At 31.8% G+C, this 21,017-nt stretch overlaps 1 protein-coding gene across 3 annotated transcripts in view; it reads left to right on the top strand.

Moving 5' to 3' along the window:
- Positions 1-20,366, top strand: part of LOC121130102 (haloalkane dehalogenase-like) — a 91,092-nt gene extending 70,726 nt beyond the window's left edge. For all 3 annotated transcript variants that reach the window (XM_071893702.1, XM_071893704.1, XM_071893703.1), the window contains 4 exons: positions 10,411-10,552; positions 14,746-15,161; positions 16,940-17,321; positions 20,062-20,366. In XM_071893702.1, coding sequence (XP_071749803.1) covers positions 10,413-10,552; positions 14,746-15,161; positions 16,940-17,321; positions 20,062-20,284 — 1,161 coding nt within the window. In that variant the 5' untranslated portion in view covers positions 10,411-10,412 and the 3' untranslated portion in view covers positions 20,285-20,366. The remainder of the gene's footprint in view (positions 1-10,410; positions 10,553-14,745; positions 15,162-16,939; positions 17,322-20,061) is intronic.
- Positions 20,367-21,017: the final 651 nt, after the last annotated feature.

Raw genomic sequence — 21,017 nt, 5'->3', positions numbered from 1 at the left:
ATGTGAGAACCCCTTTGCTGTCATCAGGTTTCATTAAAGTATCTGTAAGTGATTGTGAAGAAAATAAACTCATGTTCTACTCCTTATCTACAGAGTATGTACCCAAAACTTGGGGTATAATTTATTCCCGTTAATTATAACGACACGAAGTTTAATTTTGCAATCAAACGACAGCTGAAACAAAATAAACATCTTTAATTTTTATCCCATGTCCCTAAGTTTAAAAATATTGGAGCAACAACAATATAGGCAACTTGTGTGCGTTTCCTTCCGCACCAGTGTCAGCCCAAGAATGCTGTCAAGACCGTTGGTATCTGCATACCACATGTGGCGAAGAACAACAAAAAAATCTGCAGCAAAAATTTTTTTTACTTATGGGCTTCTTCTAAAGGACCTCCTCTAGTCCTTACCTCAACCCTCTGAACTTTGCAGTTTGGGCCTTCTTAGAGTTTGCTGCAGCTCTTATTCCAAGTTTGAATCAAGTACAAGCTGTCATCATCCCAGCAATCAGCATGGTACACCAAAGACACAGCTTTCATCGTCAAGAGCTACCAACTTTTTCACTAGCGTGTGAAGGCTGCCATTGCTTGTGGGGAAGGAGATATTGAATAAAACATTTAATTGTAACAGCTTTATATATATATAAACACTTTTGAAATGACCGAAAAAACAGAACCCGCGTTCTTAAATATATTTAAGATTTTCAACGCTAACTTAGAGTCAAAAATTGTATTTTTTAGTATTTAGCTTTATTTGCGTTTTCCCGGTTTTATTAAAGATAAATATAAGTTGAAATGATGGCTGTTGAATAAAAAGGAGTAACGCTATCTATGATAAAACAAAGAAATAGTAAATCATTGATAAAATAATTAAAATGGTCAATTTTAAGTCTAATATCCCACTTTTTTTAAATAACAAAAATAACCTATAGCACACCAAAAATCTACCATGATATCTCAAACTTTACCAACGGAGTCTTTGGATTGTCCTGAGTAGAAAAAGTCTTTATGCAAGTGGGGTACAAATCTTTACCCCAAAAATGAAACAGTCCAACACATTATATACCCTGGTCATAATGTAACAAAAAAAAAAAGGTTCAAATATGTTTCTACACATCAACTTCTCTTGTTGTCTACCTATGGAGTTAATTAGTAAAATATATTTTTAAAGTATTTCTTTATCTCTATGCATGGGTCTATTATATTAGTACAAAATATACAGACACATCTGGAGAAAAACCAGACGGGTCTAAAAATACATTGGAGGAGGGGTGCACAGAGCTCAACTCCCGTTTTGGAGGTTGTTTTTTTTACCAAGCTAAGACATAAATATAAAATTAGACAACAACGATATTTGCAAACATACTTATATTTGCAAACTTCTCGAATCCTATTTATTTAACGTCTTTACATTGTATAATATCCAATTTTATTTCTTGGGTGTTTCCAATTGATAACGTATAATATAACGAATGCCCTCTTCAGAAATTAAGGGTTTTGTTAAAGGTTCCTTTACTTGGTTAAATGGAGGAGTTATACTGATAAGTTATAAGTAAAGTTTCCTTTATGTCATCACAATTACTCTATTGTAAAATGTCTTAAATTTTCCAGATTTAAAATCCCCTTCACTCAATTTTGAGAAAAAACGTTCCAACTTGCTTTTATATAGTACATAAATATACGAGGGTGGTCCGAAAAGTTTCCCACTTCAACGTGAGGATGGCAGCACTCATAAATAAAAGCTAGTCACATCCGTCTAGCATCTGTTGACTGTTACTCACTAAATTTTCAGCCATTTTGGAAGCGCAGTTGTTATGTAACAGTTTTTTTAAGTGAGTTAATGTGAGTTATTTTTTGAAAAGGGTCAAAATCAAGTATGTAGCTGTCATTATTATGAGTTTTTGTAAGTGTTACCTTGTAATAGATTCAAACAATAGCAGAGATATAATGTCTTCTTGTGTTAAAATTTAACGCGTCTATGTCAATCCAACTTGGAATAATTAAGCCATACACTAAAAGCCTCTTGTTAATAATTATTTTACAGAGAAAAGTTGTGAGTACCATTTGGACAGCTTACAGAGAAGGAAGCATCGCTGGGAGAAGTTTGTAGAGTTACAAGGGGACAAATAAACTTTTCAGACCAACCTTGTATGATAAAAAATACTTGCTCAAAAAATAGAAGATTTTTATTGAATAGTACAAATCAATAGACGTGATGGTTTAAAAATAGTCCCTAAATATAAAGTCCCCTCAGATTAACCATAGAATTACACTATTGCGACAGCTTTTTTGTCCGCCGGCTACAGCCCAAATTTATTATTGCTATTAAGCCATAGAATAAGAAAATACTACTTTAAATGTTCAATTCCAGTAGATTTGGCCTATAAAGCATAATTTCGATATTTTTGAAATGAAATATCTATACAAATAAAAATGTAGGGTAATAACAATTAATAAAAACATTCTAGTATTCAAAAGATAGGTAAATTAGTCATTTATTTATCTTGAATATAGTTCAAGATAAATTATTGATTAACCGTAGATCTATGAAATTTTTCTCTCCCTAAAACATTCATTACTTCTTACAATTTGTCAAACAATTGACTTAATTATATTTACTTTTGATACTTTTTCACGCAACCTTTCAGTGGATATTTATTTAATATTCTCTAAGAGAAGTGAAACGAAAAAAAATGAATCAATATCTCCCTTTTTGTTAGGCAAATCTTTTTAAGTTCATTCTTTAGTTTTAGCCCTAATATAATGAAATTTAAAAAAAAAATTAGGTTCCAAATAAGATCCTTTATTTGTTTTGATTTTGTATGATTATACCCATTTTGGAGATAAAAATCTATTTTGAGAATGCAGGAATGTTTTTTTATTAATTCTTATTTCTTTTCAAGGTCAGCCATATATTTACTTAATTGAGAGATATGGCTCTGAATCGAAAGTTTACTCTAAAAAGGTGATTTAAATAAACCCTTTAAATGCAAAACCTTAAAACCAAGTTTAAGGATATTTTTCATGTTCACTGGCTTAAATAACAATAATAAATGTAGGTTTTGGCGGATCTAAGACCTGATTTTTTTTGGTCTATTGCTATGGATACAACGTAATGAACGTCTTTTTTTTCCTCCTTCTTCCCACTTAAGGTATTGATCCTTTTTCAAATATAAATTTTATACACTTACAGTGGTGCATTATTTGTATTGAGATATATTTTTCATTATTATTTTTTGAAATATAAACAATCCGTGATATTAATTGATTTTTTAAATTGAAATATTTTTTTTTGAAAAAAAAATCAAAAATGAATTCTCAAATATTAAATTTCTTGTAAAAAAGATAAAAAAAAAATCCACAGCTATTCACAAAAAATAATTTTCGAATGTCAATTATTTTGACTTTTACCCATATTTTCCCGTAAAATGTATTCATCTTGAGCAAAAAAAAAAAAAAAAAAAAAAAAAAAAAATCTTCTCAAAAATGGCGATGAGCTTTTTGTTAAGTTTTTTTTTTTAGAAAGTTGTGAACAATTTTCAACAATGATTAAATACTAATTCCATAGTTGTGAAGAATTGAGAAATTACCAACTGATTTTGGGCTTTTTTTTCGGTTCCTGTTCGGATGAAAGGTTTCGTGATACAAAAAATTAACAACGTGATGTACAAATATAAAGTGAAATTCATTTCTTTACTTGTTAAAAAACTAAGAAATTCGAAATTTACGTGTTGTTTCCTTTATTATATCACGCAACCTTTCATACGAACAAAAACAAACAAAAAATTCCTAAAATTAGTTAGTAACAAAAAACAGTTCATATACCTCTGTTAGTAAGCTAACGCCGTGATGTGGTAAGTATTTTATTATTTTTAATTTTTCAAGAGTAAATTTAAATGAAAGGTTCTGTTGGCACATTTATTTAACAAAATCATCTGAAAAAAGTGCTTAGCACAGCTTTTATTCTATAGCTGATCCCTCAGCTCTAATAGTTGCCTCAATATGAGGCCTAAATCCCTTGCACCCCTGACTATGTAGTCAGACTCAAGCTCGGTTGACTCCTTCATGATGGAAGCCTCTACAGACTGGTCATTCCTCTGAGGAATAGTACACACCCTCTCCTCAAGACGCGTAGTGTATGGAGAGGAAGGCAGCCACATGTTGATGTACAAAAGTGCGGCATGTTGTCTCTTAGAAAGGCCTAGGTATTAGCGGCCCAATGACTCGGAGCTCCGTTTTGAGTGTAAACAAAGTTGTCCCCAACTTTTCCCTGGCCCAATGTAGCACTATCTTATCAAAGTTTGAATGTAATCATCTGCATTCAGCCGCTTCATCCTCTCCACAAAAATGGGAAGGCAGACTTTGCCTGTGCTGGCCAGATCGTCCACGAACATGGTTCTGGCTGCATTTTTGTTCTAAAGACATGTCTTACTGAAACTGCACACTGTACCCCAGCTCCTTGTATATAGCTATGGGGGACATGCCGGTTGAGAGAAGCTTCAAAATTTCAATCCATTGTTAATCCATTTTACTGTTTCTCGTTTGTTTTGTTTTTAATTGAGTCAAAACTTTACATAAGAAATCTTGAGTTTCAAACCCCATTTTGAATACAATCAAAGAGTAGATTTCCGATCTATTAAAATTTAAATTAAGTGTACCACTGGATAAGATCAAACCTGTATATTATTCAACTTTTACTATTATTAATTAAAAGGCCAATGAGTTTAAAAGGAACATTTTATTTTGTAGCGTTGAATATTTGCAGCTTAAAATGTCTGAACTCATAACTCATCCAGCAATATATCTCTAGAGCAACGTATGAAAATAATATTATGTTCTATAGATTTATTACCTATCAGTTAATGCACTTAATCGTACGTTTGTTTGATTTAGTAAATCGTATCAATAAACTGGTTTAACACTATATAATTTTATGTGGATTCATTGTTTTTTAGTTATAGATAGAGTTTAATTTTTTTTTTATATAAGACAATTGTATTTGGGATTTTGTGTATAAATTATTTGTAGCCATTTTTAAAATAAATAATATACAATTAAAATCTACATAGAATTTAATCCAATACTGTAATATAATATTGCTTTGTAATATTTGATTAAAAGAGTAGTTATGATTAGTTAATATATTATTTCTGTGAGGACAGAGCCAAAAAAAAAAATCATAGAAATAATAAAATGGCCAATATATATTAAATAATCGACACAAAGGATCAACTAGAAATTGTATTCCTGTATTTTTGGAAATAAGAACATAAGTATAGAATAACTGACAACAAAATATATAGGATATTTTTGTGTTAGCGAGGTAACGTCGTTCTATATCAAACGTCAGGAAATAAACTTTGAATTAGAAATGAGGAGAATTTTTTTTGTCGATTATTCATTTTATATTATGTGTTATCTTGACCTTGCCCTCTCAAAATTTAAGCCCTCTTACTGAGACCATAAATGATCTTCGTAGCGAGTTTGATCAAAAACCATCTGTAACTTTTGCCTTAATCCTGGGGACTAACAAACAGAGCGGAAAAACATAGCTTCCGCTCAACTTCATTGTGGGGATGATTAATGGTTGTTAATTTATGACAGGTGCAGGGCTAGATTGAAGGCTGTGATTGAAGCTGGAAGTGGTTGGTTTGAGTGATTGACTTCACTATGGACGTCTATATATAAGAGCAGGTTATTTGGGAACTGCTGAATTAATTGCGGAAAATAAATTATAATACACATTGTTATTTAACTTTCCGGATTGAATATCCCCACCCTTTGTATTCCAACATCAATTTCGAGACAAAATAATCTTCTATAGTAAGTATCAATTATATTACATAATTGTTTGGAGAGACTTTTATTAGAACGAACATTTCCCTTATTATCTCATTATGTTAGGAGATTTAAAGCACGCATACCTGAAAATTATTTATACATATAATATATATGAAACACTAACATGCAATGATAAAATGTGCTTGTAATTGAAATACACATCTTGGCAAAATTATAATACAATTATAATTTTGCCAAACAAATGTATTTTACAGTTAAAAAAATACTTAGGAATTTGATCCAAATGTTACAACATATATATTATTTATTTATGTGCAAACTATAGGAAAACTTCAATAATCTAACCAAAATTTGCTATTTGTACACAAAGTAATTGTTAGCTAGGCTTACATTGTGGTCTTCCTCAGGGAAAATTGCGTCATAAGGGAATTATGATTCTAGTCATTATTTAGAATTGAATTATTTCATCCAGGATGTTTACAACGCTATCTGCAAATTGATGAACTGGAGTAACAAAAATAATAATATTAGAGCAGCACGTATTATTGCCTCTCATGACGTAAGATCTTTGAATTCATTTTATGATTTATTACACTGTCACTCAGATAATATGTAATTTACAATTGACTCTGTGTTCCGTTTTTGAAAGTTGAGGGGCCAATATCTCCAATTAAAAAGTGGGTGGGCAATCCCCTCTCCATTGTGCATGTTCTACTATCTTGACTATCAAACTTTAGGCACGAAATAGACAATTAAGGATATCAAAAGTAAGAAACATAATTGATGGAAGTGATTTGAGAGATTACAGTGTAAGGCTATACTATTCACCTAACCTCAATTGGGATACTACTTCAACTATTACTATCCAGGATTTGAATAACGCCACTTCACCTTTTGTCAGAGTAGTCATTCCTCAAAGTCAACTCCTTAGTGTTGTCTCTTCAAGGCTTATACTTCTCAAAATACTATGCCACACACAAAGTTATTGAAAGGTTATTGAAAAAAAAAAAAGAAGGAATTAAATATTCATAATAAATGAAAAATATCTAACTTATAGTAGGTAAAAATAAAAATATCCTGAAATAAAACAAATCAACACTAGAAATTAAGGAATAATAAATTAAAGCTTCTATTTTTAAGAATTTAATTGACAGTTTTCGTAGTCAAAAATTGTAAATTTGTAAAATAAATATTTGGTATACACTTGTTCCGGATTTCAAATTCCTACCCTGTACACCTAGCTCAATATATGGAGGAGGATGTGGATCGAGGCTGAAATGTGGATCGAGTTGCATATATGGCAAATGCAGATTTGCCATATATGCAACCATCAATATTCGTCCAATAATTGGAACATCTTCCGTGTTGCGCGTAATCTACCTCTCATTCCTCGTGGCATCCACAAACAAAAAGAGATTTTCTCATCGAAGAAGAAGCGTATAATGCCAGCGGCTCCATGCTTCCGATAGATTAGGTGCTTCTAACTTTGCTCAACTATTTTGACCTTCATAGCTCCCGACAGTATCCACCTCCTAGGGCGTTCGTCTTGGAACAATAATGGATGCTTGGCGTTTGGAGAACATCTCAAGGATTTTCTATTATTCCTAATACAGTTTTGTGATTTCAATCTCATGAGGAACCTTTTTATGACGATAGATATCAGAGACGCCTAAACATTCAAGTCTAACCTAATTTGGATTTAAAATTATACCTATGTGTAATAATAGGTAATATCCTTTACCATTGGGATAAGACAAGAATGTAAAAAAAAAAAAAAAAAAAAATACCTGGAAGTGTAATGTAATGCAGAATTGCTGCTTTACTCTTTATTTTACCAATTTATTTGCTTATTTGATTAAACTACACACATACTTCTACGAGCTCATACTAATATAAATGATTCTCATAAAAGAGAGCCTAACGATGAATCATTATTCACTTTTCTTTGACGGTGATGAAATCCTTTAATAATACATACATCATATTGTATGAGAGTCTATCAAGAAGACTAAGTGAACGCATTATTCATTTTCACACTTTCAAAAACCTATGTACAATATGCTACATTTGGGGACAACTTGTTTAGGCAATATTTAGTATTCGTTGATGATGAGAGCTATTACTCCTATTATTATTATTATTCATTATAAATTGTCAATAACAAGTAGCTCATAGAATGAAACAAAGGAATCAGATAGCAACCTTGAATGTGGACATGTTGAAAAATACCTCAACTACATAAGCAGTGATGCATAATAAACAGTGTGTGCAAGCTATCTTCACTATGGCAAACGCAGATACTTAGGCAGCTAATTTTTTGTTAGATAGCTTGTTCAAACTTGCACTAGATGGAAAAAAGGGATCAGTTGACGATTGGTTGTCCCAAATATTTGGAAAATGGTCGTGCCTCCTTGGAATCTCCACCGGGAGCGAAAACATAACAATTATTCGAACTCTGGGACTCATTGAGACGTTCGTTCGCAAGGTTAGGATGGAATTTGAGACCTGTAAAGGTGATTTTGAGGCAATATCAATGCGGGCTGAGATACAAAAGTCGAAATGACTGTGTCTGGACATTGGAATGCTTTCTTATATGTTCCGACAAGGCATCAGGCTCAACACTGATGTCACCCTGGACGTGCTAGAGACAAAGATGAATTTCTGGATTGATGTGATTGCCAATGGGAGACCTTATCTGTAGCAGCAGGACTCGGCTCTCCATCACACATAAATAAAAAAGTATCAAAGGTCTCCAAGGTAATTTTGACGATTTCTTCTAGCCAGAGTTTGGCCTCCAAACTCGCCAAGTCTTAATCCGATTGATTTCTTTGTATGAGTATATTGAACAAGCTTAACCCCCCTGCAACACCAGAAACGGACTTATGGGTTGGGTGAAGAAGGAATTCTAAGATTTTCTAAGGGACGAAGTGGAGAAGGTCTGCCCCCGCTTTCGGCCTCGTATAAAGACTGAAAATAATGCTAGAGATGACTTTCTTAAATAAAATAAATGAGAATCTATCCATCTGTCAGAATCTGGCTTTATTCATTTAATATGATAACTCGTTGGATAGGAAATTGTATTTGAGATTTTTTTTTTGCACAGATAGCTTGGCGTCATGTGAAAATAAACGGAAAATGAACGTGATAATCCTGACAATTAAGGGAATGTTTTCAAAGAGAGCAGCTTATCGGCCATGAACTTAGTATTAGATCAGCTAAAAAGCAGCTGTGAGTTGAAGGAAATAAACACAAAATCTGCTCCGAATATACCAAGGAGATATAAGCTGATATTACTCCAATGTCAATCCTCAATTTTATTGCTAGTCTAATAAGGACTTACACTTATGACTTATAATATAGATAGGTTTTAATAGATCTCATTTCTTATTCATCTAGTTAAATATCTTATATTCAAAATATTTTCTTTACACCTAGCACAATTATTTAATATACATAAGTAATAACTACCTATGGCTATAAATTAAATCATATTTAAAGGATATAGACTCAATAGTACTTATATTGGATATAAAACAAATTATAAAATATAATAATAAGTGTTGTAGTCAGAGTGGGGGGAATTCAAAATAGTGGAGCTGGAGTTGGGTATTTTAGGTACAAGTGGCAGCAATTTTTCTAAAAAAATTATTGGCACTCGTACCTCAAATCTTGTTTCTTCCCATTTTTTACATGTAAAATATAAATTTTTTTTGGGTCAAATTTGTCTTTCCTTAATAAAAGTGAGTTGTTCTTTGTTACTTTACTAAAATTTTATTTGTCAAATTTGCCATTTATGAAATATCATTCAGTCAAAAATTTATCAAAAAACCCCATACAGCCTCAAAAAAAAAAAAAAAAAAAAAAAAATATTAGTAGCAGCCCTGAGGTATGCATGCTATAAAAATGATTACTATGAGTCAGGTACAATTTAAAAAATTTAAATTTTTATAAATTTCTGACAATTTGTTTGGTCATTATTTATACATTTTGACAGCTCCTTGAAAGTATATAGTTGAATTTTTGCTTTTTACTAGAAAATTTAATATTAATAAAATTTAATTTAATTTAAAAAAAATATATTTTTTTATACAGTTTTTGAAATTTTTTGTGTACAGCTAAAGGTTTTTGAAGTTTTATTTCAAAAAATTTACTTTTTTTTGTGAATAGCTATGGTTTTTTTCACAAAAATTTTAATATCTGAAATTAAATGTTTGAAATTGTTTTCCAAAAATTTTAATTTTGGAATTTTTTTTTCAAAAAGATTCCAAAGACTAAACCTCCCGAAAAAAATATATAATCCTGCGGACGCCTCTTTAAAAACATGCATAATGAATATTACATGCGTTAGTTTGTCTATTTGTAATGATGTTGATAGAACCATATAGGTAGATGATATACGTTAAGAGTTATAAGCCATTTCATTTGAGAGTTGATGTTTAATGGTCAAAGTCACTCAAAATTTAAAAATTGATCATAATTATTGAACAAATTGAGAGACATAACCTAAATAAAATTTTATGACTATTCTAGCTTTATAATGTTTTCATTCAAACATAAACCTATATTACTTATAACAAAATAAATCTTTTTTTTAAATTTTTTGTTACAGGGATGGAGAGTCAAAATGAAGTTTTACTGCTTAATGATCCAACTATTGTCTTTATACGTTCCTTGGATCTTAGCATACTGGATGTCTTGGCAGGGATGTTTGTTCTATTTCTGACTTTGTTATTAAACATAATTATTAAATTGTAAGGATTCATTTTATTATTTTATTTTCTAAAATTCACAATGCAAGGACATCTTTTTGTTTTATTTTTTTAATTTACAATTCAAGGAACACTACATATATATACATACATATGAGGGTGTTTTGAAAAATTTCCGACATCATTGTGAAGACGGGATCACTCTTAAATAAAATCTAGTCATATCCATCTTGTATCTCTGATCAGTTACTATCCAAAGTTTCAGCCGTTTTGAATTCAAACTTGTTATGTAATAGTCGTTTGATTAAGTTGATGTGAGTGTTTTTGTGAAAATGAATAAAATCTTTTCGTGATGCCATTAAACATTAGTTATACAAAATGCCTAAAACTTTAGTGATTAGCTGTCAATAGATTCTAGATGGATGTGACTAGCTTTTATTCTCAAGTTCTGCCATCTTCATGGTGAGGTCGGGAAATTTTCAGACACCCCTTGTATATTTCAACAACAAAAAAAAAAAAATTATCCTTCACTTCATCACTATTCCATCTTAAAAACGAAAAAAATAGCCCTTAATTTGACCAACTAATGGCAAAAAAAAGGGTACATGCTCCCCGTATAGCGAATTTTCAGTGTTGTATGAAACCGTGACAGGTAACTTAGCGGTTCGAATTTAACTGTTACATCTCAATCTGATAAATTATATAGCTAGGAGAAGAACAAAAGAGGACAATACTGGTGAAAAATTAATATATAATAATAAAGAAGGAAAATCAGTATTTGAAGTAGCACATGCTTCAATCACGCAACCTGTTATGGTGAAAAACATCATTTCTCATACTAATTTCCTGTTTGTCATATCAACTTAATCCTGATAATTTGTAGAATGTTCAGGAGGAGAGAAACTTAGCTGTGGTGATGTTTGATTCAATAAACAACTGCTGTTGTGAGGTAGGAAATAAACACAAACCCTACTCCCTATCCAGTAACTACCAAGGAAATAGTTAGGAGTTACTCCGACGTCGAGCCTCAATTTTACTTAGGTTAAGCAAGGCTAACATGAATAATTCATCGTCATTCTCAAGCACAAACTAATCAGACTATGGCTAGAGTTTATCCATTCACAATTATATAACATATGGACAGCAAATATTAAAAAGGTTATTATTTATTTTATCATAAAAATGCATTTTTGTTGTGAACAGTAGATTTTTTTCATTTTATATCAGCATTCTAAACGTTCATTTTTTTGAATTTGCACCTGTTCAAGAACTGTAAACAATCTGACCCACGGATGAGGTAGTTGGTGAAAAAACCATTGAAACATACTCTCGTTGCTGATGCAGATCGTGGATCGTTATCCCCGTAAAGTAACGAAGCGTATAAGCAAGAAAAAAGTCGAGTAACGCTCGAAGATAAATCATTTCCTCAAGGTCCTACACTGCAATCATTTAATTTCTATATGCTACAATGTGGACTTTAAGTTCGATAAGTAATCCATAAACAACAATAGATCCTCCAGAACCCAATAAAGAAGAGGAAGGGCACGTAACTTGTCCATAATATCTCACAGTACAAGAAGTACAAGTCAATAAACAGCAAATGATTCTTCCAAAACTTAACATTCTAAGAGGAGGATAAATTTTCTGCGCATTCTGTTGAAATATTTATCTCTATGAGTTATATTCATCCTTTGTTCCCAAACTTTTCCCGCCAAAAATATTGAGAATGAAAGTTTGCGAATTACAATCAAAATACTCGTGTGACATACTCATTTGTAAATATATGTAAGTTTGCCATTTCAAAAAAAAAATTAAAGAATATTAATTATGACTAATGACTCATCTCTTTTTCATAATTATGACTTCCAAAGAACTTGTTTCATTTGTTTACTCCGGATTATATTTGATGCATTTATCTCAATTAAAAATGAAGATGAGTAGAATTTAAAACGTAAAAACGATATCTATTCATCAACAAAATCTTGTAAAACGGGTTCATTTTTTCTTTCTAACGAATGTTAAAGAATGCGGATCAATGGATACATTATGCATCAGAGAACCTGTTTTCTTCCATTAGTGTGCTCCTTGTAACAGAATAATTAACTATACATTATTATACCTATTTTTGTCTTCGATATACTTAAAGCCGTTTTTGCTACATCATGCTTTCAATGACAATCTATATATTTATCGGTGAATTTTGACATTTTTTCTACTTATTCAAAGTGGCATCAACAGTAAAATTTATTTATCAGAAAAGAACATTTCTTTGCCCGAGTATTTTTGTTGGCCTTGAGACAATTTAGAATCTTCTTTACTCTTTCCAACCATGTCAGTTTGCTCTATTCAGAGATACTATGTCATGATCCCTCGATAATCGTGACAAGATTCCATGAACGATAATTATACCAGTACTAACAGTTGTACCCGGCATTACACACAGAGTTATTTGTTGTTGACGAACAAACAAAGAGTGCTTTAACAATAAAAGACTTTTCATTAGGGGCACTTCAATTTTTTTCCCGTTAGGGGAAAAATGAAGCCATATTTCTTCTCAGCCCTTGAAACTTTAGCTGTATATATTTCATCTTGAAGCGATATCAACTTGATCAGCTATTGGAAATTATCTAAATCTATTATCAAAATAACCGTAAAAAATAACAACGGATTGTCATTGCAAAATCATTTTTGGCTCAATGGCTTTGTTAATAAGCAGCAAAATATGTGTTATTGGTTAGGGAGTAATAGAAATTGCTATTGAGAAAAACAGATTTTTAACACTATTTTTTTGTCCCAATTACAAGGCATAGAAGTGCCAAAAATGTTGTTTCAACAAAACGGTGGCACTTGTCCACAGCAAACGTTACAATCGGTTTATTGGTAAGCAAGTTTGGTAACGAGAGTTATTTGGAGAAATGGACTAGTTAATTGACAGCTTTGATCGTGCAATTTAATCCCTTTAGATTATTTTATTTGGGGTCATGTGAAGTCATTGGTCTAAACAAATAAGACGGTGGCGTCAGAAGAGCTCAGAGAAAATATCGGACGCAAAGTTGATGCAATATTGGTTACATTGGAAACTTTGGTGGAAAATTGGGTTCAGCGATTGGAAGATTCTGTAAACGTGATCATGTTGGTCACGCTAAATAAATGATTTTCATGCATAATTGTATATGTTTACAATTTGGACTTAAAAAATAAATTTGGGAAAATCTTTAACCTTTTGTATTTATTTAGAAATTTTTTGAAGGGCTCTTAATGACGAACCCTTGATGAAAAATAACTCCCCAAGAAATTATCAGTGTTACTGTCTGTTTTTCATGAGCACACACAAAAGTAGCTACTCAATACTTCGATGTACTCTCCTCAATTATGATGAATAATAATATCAGGCTGATACTTTTGTTTAATATGAAGTTATAAGCCAGGGATTACTTTGGTCTTTAGAACGCTCATGAACTGTACTTTACGTATGCAAGCTCATTGTTAAACGTATTATAAGTTACTTTTTTTTTTATATTGTACCTCCCTTTTCTTTTCTTTTTTAATATGGGCATACGCTACACATGCTCGATCAAATATTGACACAACTTGAGATAAACTAAGAAATGACTAAATAGAAAATTTTCAAATAAACAATTTTTTTTTGATAAATATAGTGCATGGAATTATAGAGACCTGGAATAATCAGCCAGACTTTTTTTTCCCCACATGAGGGGAATATAAAATGAGTGATTTTTTGAAAACAAGATTAAATCTCATTATTTTGTTATTCCTTCAAGAGGGGAAATAAAAACAGACAATATACACTGCATGTGTGATTATTCCATACTTCTGGAATTCCATGATACAGACAACCCGTTCAATTTAGGGACCTACAAATATATAGAAGCTAAATAGCAAATTGATTTCAATCAAAATATAGTATTTTATTATGCTTCAAAAGGTAGAATTTATATCTCATAGTTATTTTTTTTTTCAATCAAATATATATTTAGAATTGATTTTCCTCCGGATGAAATTCCCTCAGTTTTTTTATCATTTTTAGTTCTAAGAATTCGAAGGACCGAAAGTCTTAAGACTCTTTCTAAGACTGGACTTGACCGAATAAATAAGTTCCGACATAACATTCTATAAAATGAATATAAATTATTATTTGTATACATTTCTGTCAATTTGCCCAGAATTTTCTCCTATATGAATGTACTAAATAATAATTGACTTATTTTAAATAGGGCTATAAAGCGTCAAGACATCACCCAAATTTCATATGAAACTGTACCCTACTTACCTCAAAATTTCAAAGATATTGAAGGCTATAACTTCCCTGAATACGTTATAGAATTTAGATTCACCAAACAACGTATGCACTTTTTGGATATGGGTGATAGATCAGGAAAAGTCGTTTTATGTCTTCATGGAGTGCCATTTTGGTCCCATTCCTTTCGAAAAATAATTCCGGGGTTGGTTTCTGCGGGATACAGAGTCATTGCCCCGGATTTAATAGGATTTGGAAAGTCGGATAAATTTGTGGACTATCGTGCATATTCGTTGGATTCTCAGATAGGGCAACTTGAGGTTTTAATGAGACATATTATTCTCTCTTCAAGTGAGATATTTCTCGTGGGTCACAATTGGGGAGCTCTTTTAGGTAAGTGTAAGTGGGTGCAACATGTATTGTTGCACCCACTTCATTTATACACACAGCTAAATAAATCATATGAATATTTGTGTTAATTGCAGTCTTAATTTTTTTGTATGAGTTAAAATACCAAGTCATTTTAGCTATAGGTTAAAATCTTTATATAGGCACCCTCAATATGCCCACTTTCAAAGTAATTATATCCATCTCTCGTTTTTGTTTATTCCAACAATCATTTTTTGCCCAATTTAGGCTCATCCATAGGGTTGATAAAAATAATTTACAGATAAAAAATTGTACATAGTTTGCCAAAGAATACAAAATGTAGTCCACACTGAATTTTGAGAAAAACAAATCTAGACTGTTTTTATATTGACAGTCACACATTTCAGTTGGTTTTTACTCATTTATATTTTCTAATAAAAGGTTGGATTCCGAAATATCAATATAGTTTTTTTATTAAATATTCCTTTAATTGTTTAGATGGAGTTGCATTGATTAAGTATTTGTAAAGATTAAAGAATTACATTGACTCTATCTGACCTAGGAATCTTCTTTGAAGTCCATATACTTATATTATATTTCCTTTTCTAGGAACGACTTAGGGGAAAACCTACACAAATTGAGTATGAACAGATATAATCTTTAATTGCCATGGTCTCAGTTTAGAATATCACATAAAAATAGTTTTAATTGCAGTTTAAAATTAGCCATTACTATCGGAATAGATAAAAAATATGTCTAAATTTGAACCCTCTAGCTATGGCTTTTGTACACAATCTTATTTGCTGAAATAGTATAGGGAATAACTTTTCCTCCTGAGCGCGGTGTCCATTGGGCTACGTCGTAAGAAGGTTAACTCTAAGCTATAACGTTTTTTTAAGGATTAATTTTATCACAATCCCTCGTTATTTGTTGTGTGTACATTGATTATATTCATCCCGGGGGTTCCATTGAAATCTGAACACTTAATTAGTCAATTATTGAAATTGATTGAAATAAATTCATATTTCGATTTATTAAAGGATAAACAATTAGTTACAACCAAAAGAAACCTGAACCCTCTAGCTTATGTACAAGTCAAAAATGACACTTGAACGTGATCGACGAATTTCCAAGTAGTTGGGCGTCTCCTGGACCACGGGTTATGCCGTTAGAAAGACAGAAACGTTGGAGAGGAATAAGTCTGGAATATGTCTGATTTCATACCAGTCTGTTCAGAGAACAATCTAAAAAGTCTGTAGTAAGAAGCTTGTGAGGGTGGAGAAGCCACATTTGACACTTGCTATGAATCCCCCCATCTCCTCCGTTGCAATACTCTTTTGAAATATTTTCTAACAATGTTTGGCCCACTTACAACCCTGATGCCAACCCCCTCGACTACACCTTTTGGGTACATGGCCTGCAGTGTCCACCATTCAAATACAGAGTCCCTCAATGCAAAGGTCAGCCAGCACTGGGAAGCCATGGCAAAGGACTATATCCACAGCAGGTGCAGGATATCTAGCGCTGCATGGAAGCCATCATTGCCTCTAAGGGTGACTACATTGATTATTAAGAGAGTTCAGACACAAATCAATAAATAGTATTAATTTTGTTGAAATTATAAAGATAATTAATATATAAGATCTTGTTGAAGTTTACATTCAAAGTGTTTAAATTTTAATGGACGACTCGGTAAAAACTCAATAACAAGAAAAAATCGTTTAAAAAATGAAAAGTTATGAACCAAAAAAAATACCCCAATTAATTAATAAATATTACTAGTTTTTTAATTATATTTGTAGGTGCAATCCTGGTGAGCAGAAATCCAAAACGATTCTCAAAATTCACCATTATGAATACTAATAATTTACCAGACGGAGAGTTGGATTTGGCGCGTCGTTTCCATCATGACATCTATGATTTTTCTCGATATCTAATAATGGACTCTTACTTTTTACTCTTTCGACTGTATTCCTTCATCTTTGGAAGTATTCTACCCCCTGAAATCCTTTTCTTTGCCATGAACCCCAAGTATACAAAAGAAGACTACAAGGGATTCATTGCTCCATTCAAAAATAAAAATGAACGAGCTGGTATTGTATCATATCCACAACTTGTTCCAGTTTATGGGAATCATGTTAACGCTGAACATTTCGCCCTTGCAAGAAGGGTTTTGAAATATGGGTAAGTTAATAGCAAGTAGGTTACTTTAGTGAACTATAATTAATTAATTTTACAAAGTGGAACCCATAACGGCCAGTAGCATTTCATTACGATTTTATCCTTATTATGTTTACTTAAGAGCTGTCATTAGAAAACCAAAGAAAAATTCAAACAAAAATAAACTACTTCTTTTTTTAAAATCATGTCTCCAAATGTAAAAATTTCGGAGCTACAAAAAGAAAAAGGAAATCTCTTCCACGCCAGTGTCAGTTCCGGGATGGCTGCAGAGACCCTTGGACTCTTCATCCTGACTGCATACAGAATCAAGAAGTCCATCACAACTCAAACTATTGGAGCAACACTATGGCTTACTTCTGGCCCGGCTCCAAGTGGTCCTCCTCTTGGAGCCATGACTTCAACTCCAGACCTTACAGTTGGGGGTGTCTTACAGAAAAGTATTAGGCGCATCCTAACTTTGATTTGACCCGAGCTGCCATCACGACAACTTGGGCCAACATGGACACATATTTCATTGTCAAGAGCGTGCATTCTGTTATAAAATTTTACAAATTGTTTTTGAGGGTTTTTTCTTTATTTCGATTTTTTCGTAATTTTGTTATGTTTCTGCAAGTTTTGGGTCATCACTCGTTAGGGATGCACGGATAAGCAATTAATCATTCATCAATAACTTAAATACTCAATAGAATTAAAACACTCAAAGTATTCAGCTGTCATACTTGCTTTTGACATGTTACAGATCTCAATAACTGTACGGTCCTAGCAGTTTCTCTCTAAGAAGTAGAAAAGGAGTGTGACATGCCATTGAACGTACTGTATTACCCTTACCTCTTGAAATGCCCTTTAAAAGTCTCTTCTTTTTATACATATAATTGAATGATAACAGATTATATAATGAAACGAAATTTTACTTTTTCAAAAATCTTTTTAATATCATATTCAATTCTAGTACTTGACACGCACATCACGGATCTTTCACAACTTTTTTCGTATCAAATCAGATTTTTGAATATGTTTACGTTTTTGGTTACATTGTATAAGTTTGCAGAACGTTATATTTTCTCTTTCTATCTCAAAATTAGATATGTACATAGACAGGAGAAAGTTGCAATTCAATCATTGCAACCTTTTAATAATAAGATAATAACCTTGAACTGCGAAGAACATATAATTGGCTTAGGGCTTTTTCAATTAGCACTTTGGAGGATCACGGAAATAAATGAAAGGTCTCATTATGTGGAGGAACTTTTGAATTTGTCTTTAATAAATTATTCTGGTATGGGAGGGACTCTGAGTAGATGCATTGATTGAGGGAAGAGCCCGAAAGAGATAAGATCTCATTAAGTAAATCACAACTACTTCATAAACCATTGTAGTTTAAAAGGTGAAGTAAAACGTACTGAGAGTTTTTTTCACTTTATTTTGACAACGAAAAACATACCAATCTTCGACGTTCATATTACAAGAACGGAATCGTTTGAACCACCGCTTTGCTATTGCATTCGATACTGTATTGGATTCATAAATAGATTTTTTTTTAAAGCTGCCTGCTCGGCCTTTGCACCAACGTCATATTGATACTGAAGAATGTATCGATTTTTCTCTTTATTTACTTCCATTTGGGAACGCTTTAACACACAAATGGCTTATCGTTTAATCATACCTTGAGCTTCTTTTATGCAATGTATTAATCGTGAAATATAGCTCACTAAAGAGTTCTAGCGAAAAAATCTCATAACTTTTACTTAGGGTTTTCAGGGCCGTCCAGTGGTTCTTTTGGGTTTGAAAAAAAAAGTCTAAAAAATCCATAGCTATTCACATAAAAATTAACTTTTTTTGAAAAACATTTCAAAAATTTCTAGCCATTTATACAAAAATTAATTTTTTTAGAAAAAATTCCAAAAATATATTGGTATTTATACAAAAATTTAATTTTTTGGAAAAAAAATTCCAAAAGACAATTTCAAATATTAAATTTTTTCAAAAAAATTCAAAAAAATCCACAACTATGAGCACCAAAATTAAATTTTTTTTTGCAACAAAATTTTGAATATTAAACTTTTATGCATAAAACTTTTTAATTATAAAACATAAATTTCTTAATTTGGACGGGCTACATCCCTTTCAGCACACCCCTCCGGACACCTCTGGTTTATTTTAAAAAGAAACACACCTTAATTTTTCCGCTATTTTTATGCTAAAGTAGTTTACTTGAAATATGGATAATAGTTACGGTTTTATTTAGTTTTTTTTCTTTCTATAAGGTATAATTCAGCTTAGAAAATAATATATGTTTATTTATTTATATCCTTTTTTGTACATTGGAAATTCTAAAACTTAATCTTGATTAATTTCTACTTCATGAAATAAAAAAATATCTACTCAAATCGATATTGCTACATAAATAGAACTTTTATAATGAAATACTCTTTGCGAAATGCAATCTTTATATTCTATATCCATCATAAAAGAATTCATTTTGTCTAAAAACAATTATTTTGTAAAAAACAGAAACCTATACCACAGGCAAAGTCGAGATGGTGTAAAAAATGATACCAACGTCGTTCTAGTGTCAATGCAAAGGTCTTAAATTGGTCATAGCGTAACTAAAAACCCCCCTTCATAACCGATTATTTGCTTATTAATGGGAGTGCATTCCTAATTAGTACTAATTATAATAAATAACAATTATTTTAATCTAATTAAACCTTAACTAAATTAAATATTTTATAAAAAATTACAGTTGGAAAAAACCGACTCAAATCATTTTCTCCGAGAAGGCAAGCGTTCCATTTTTTCAAAGAGGGGATTTCATCGTTGGAAATCGAAAGGATTTTTTTACTCAACTTATTCCACATGCGGTTGTTGCGGTTCCACCAGTTCCTGGAGGACATGTCATCATGTACGATAATCCGAAAGGTGTTCTCAAACATTTAATTCCCTTTCTTGATGATGAGGACTATTGAAAAGCAATTACGATAATTATACATATATTGTACATCATAAATTATTGTTTACTCTTGATCAATAAATGTGTTGAGTTACCGATTTCTTAAATAATTTTAAACTTATTCATCTTATGTAATTAAACAAAGTTCAGCCCTGGGTATTTATGGTGGTTTAAACAAAGTTCAGCCCTGGGTATTTATGGTGGTAGACCGAGTGGTGCATTAAAATCTGAACACTTTGAATCTAAACTTCAACTACATATATAATTTATTAATTAATAATATTATTTCAAAAAAAATAATATTATAAATAAATGTGTGTGAGAGCACCCTAAGTCCTTATTGTAGCCGCCCTTAGAGGCAATGATTGCTTCCAGGCAGTAGAAGAAGGCCTGGTATTGCGACTTAGTGCTAGTTGACAGTGGTTTGGAGGACCTACACCGACATACCCCCAAAAGGTTGTTGTGGAAGTGGTAGCATTAGACCTGATGGTGGGGCAAAAGAAAATTGTTTAACTGAGTTTTGTAACTGAGGAGATGGGTTCTTGCATTTTTGTTATCAAAAGTTGCCTATCCATCCTCCAAGGCTCTGTCCACCCAATTATTTGTTAGCTCTCTGGACAGTCTGGTGTAAACCCCTAAGATGCCTTTCATGTGGCCCCATGGACAGAGCCCTTAATATTCACCAACGTTTTGGACTTGCTATTATTTTGTTTTGGTCATAATTGTTTATACTTTTTATATATCGAAAT

This window comes from Lepeophtheirus salmonis, chromosome Z, assembly GCF_016086655.4.
Source record: "Lepeophtheirus salmonis chromosome Z, UVic_Lsal_1.4, whole genome shotgun sequence".
NCBI classification, from domain to species: domain Eukaryota; kingdom Metazoa; phylum Arthropoda; class Copepoda; order Siphonostomatoida; family Caligidae; genus Lepeophtheirus; species Lepeophtheirus salmonis.
This window is presented reverse-complemented; position numbering and strand designations above follow the sequence as displayed.